This window comes from Colobus angolensis, unplaced genomic scaffold (genome assembly GCF_000951035.1).
Source record: "Colobus angolensis palliatus isolate OR3802 unplaced genomic scaffold, Cang.pa_1.0 Scaffold449, whole genome shotgun sequence".
Classification (NCBI taxonomy): Eukaryota; Metazoa; Chordata; class Mammalia; order Primates; family Cercopithecidae; genus Colobus; species Colobus angolensis.
The window spans coordinates 353,332-354,085 of NW_012117921.1; the positions used below are offsets into that span (position 1 = coordinate 353,332).

The window sequence follows — 754 nt, forward strand, 5'->3', positions numbered from 1 at the left end:
ATGGTTTTGGCTATGGCTTGACTCATGGGCTTTGCTTCCAGGTACAGGACTTCTCTAAGCAGTTTATTTTTTTCTTTTTCTTTTCTTTCTTTTTTTTTTTTTTTTTTAAAGCAAACCATTGTATGTTTAAGTGTTTAAGTCACCTTTTTGTCTGTTGGTCTCTTTGCCAGCCCTCCCCTTTCCCAATGAAAGCCATGTCAAATTAATCACTGAATTGACTGCTTCATCTTTTTGTTTTTAATGAAAGGTGTACCACAGTTGTAAAGCAATAAGATTTGAGATGAGCATTATTGAAACTTTGCTTTTTGCTAAAAAATAGCAAGTTGAATAGTAATCAAAAAACATAGATTTTAGTTCAAAATGATTGCTCCTTTCTCTGCCTGGACTTTTAAAAAATCAGTTGTCATCTAATAGAGTTTATTTGTCTATAGACACAGGTATCAATATCTAAAAAAAACCATGACCTTAAACTTCCACTGATGAGGCAGGTAGGAGATAAAGATGAATTCTGAACTGTTACTAAAAGTACTCATTTTTTTACCTTGTGGGGAGGGTGGGCAATGGGGTTACCTGACTTTATTTGAGGGTGTGGGCTTTCTTTTTTATTTCATCACTTGTTATCTCAAAGAGACTTGGAGCCAGTGATCCTTTTATCCTGCTACAGTCTTTAGGGAGCTAAATAAATAAATAAATAAATAAGCAAGGGCCGCCAAAACTGAAATCACTCTTGATTTCATATTTCCTTCTCTAAATA

The 754-nt window shown here is 34.1% G+C and overlaps 1 protein-coding gene across 1 annotated transcript in view; it reads left to right on the forward strand.

Annotated features, from left to right (window-relative positions):
* Positions 1-58, forward strand: part of NUCKS1 (nuclear casein kinase and cyclin-dependent kinase substrate 1) — a 10,797-nt gene extending 10,739 nt beyond the window's left edge. The window contains exon 5 of the mRNA XM_011957767.1: positions 42-58. Within this exon, the coding sequence (XP_011813157.1) occupies positions 42-58 (17 nt within the window). The remainder of the gene's footprint in view (positions 1-41) is intronic.
* The last annotated feature ends 696 nt before the right edge of the window (positions 59-754 follow it).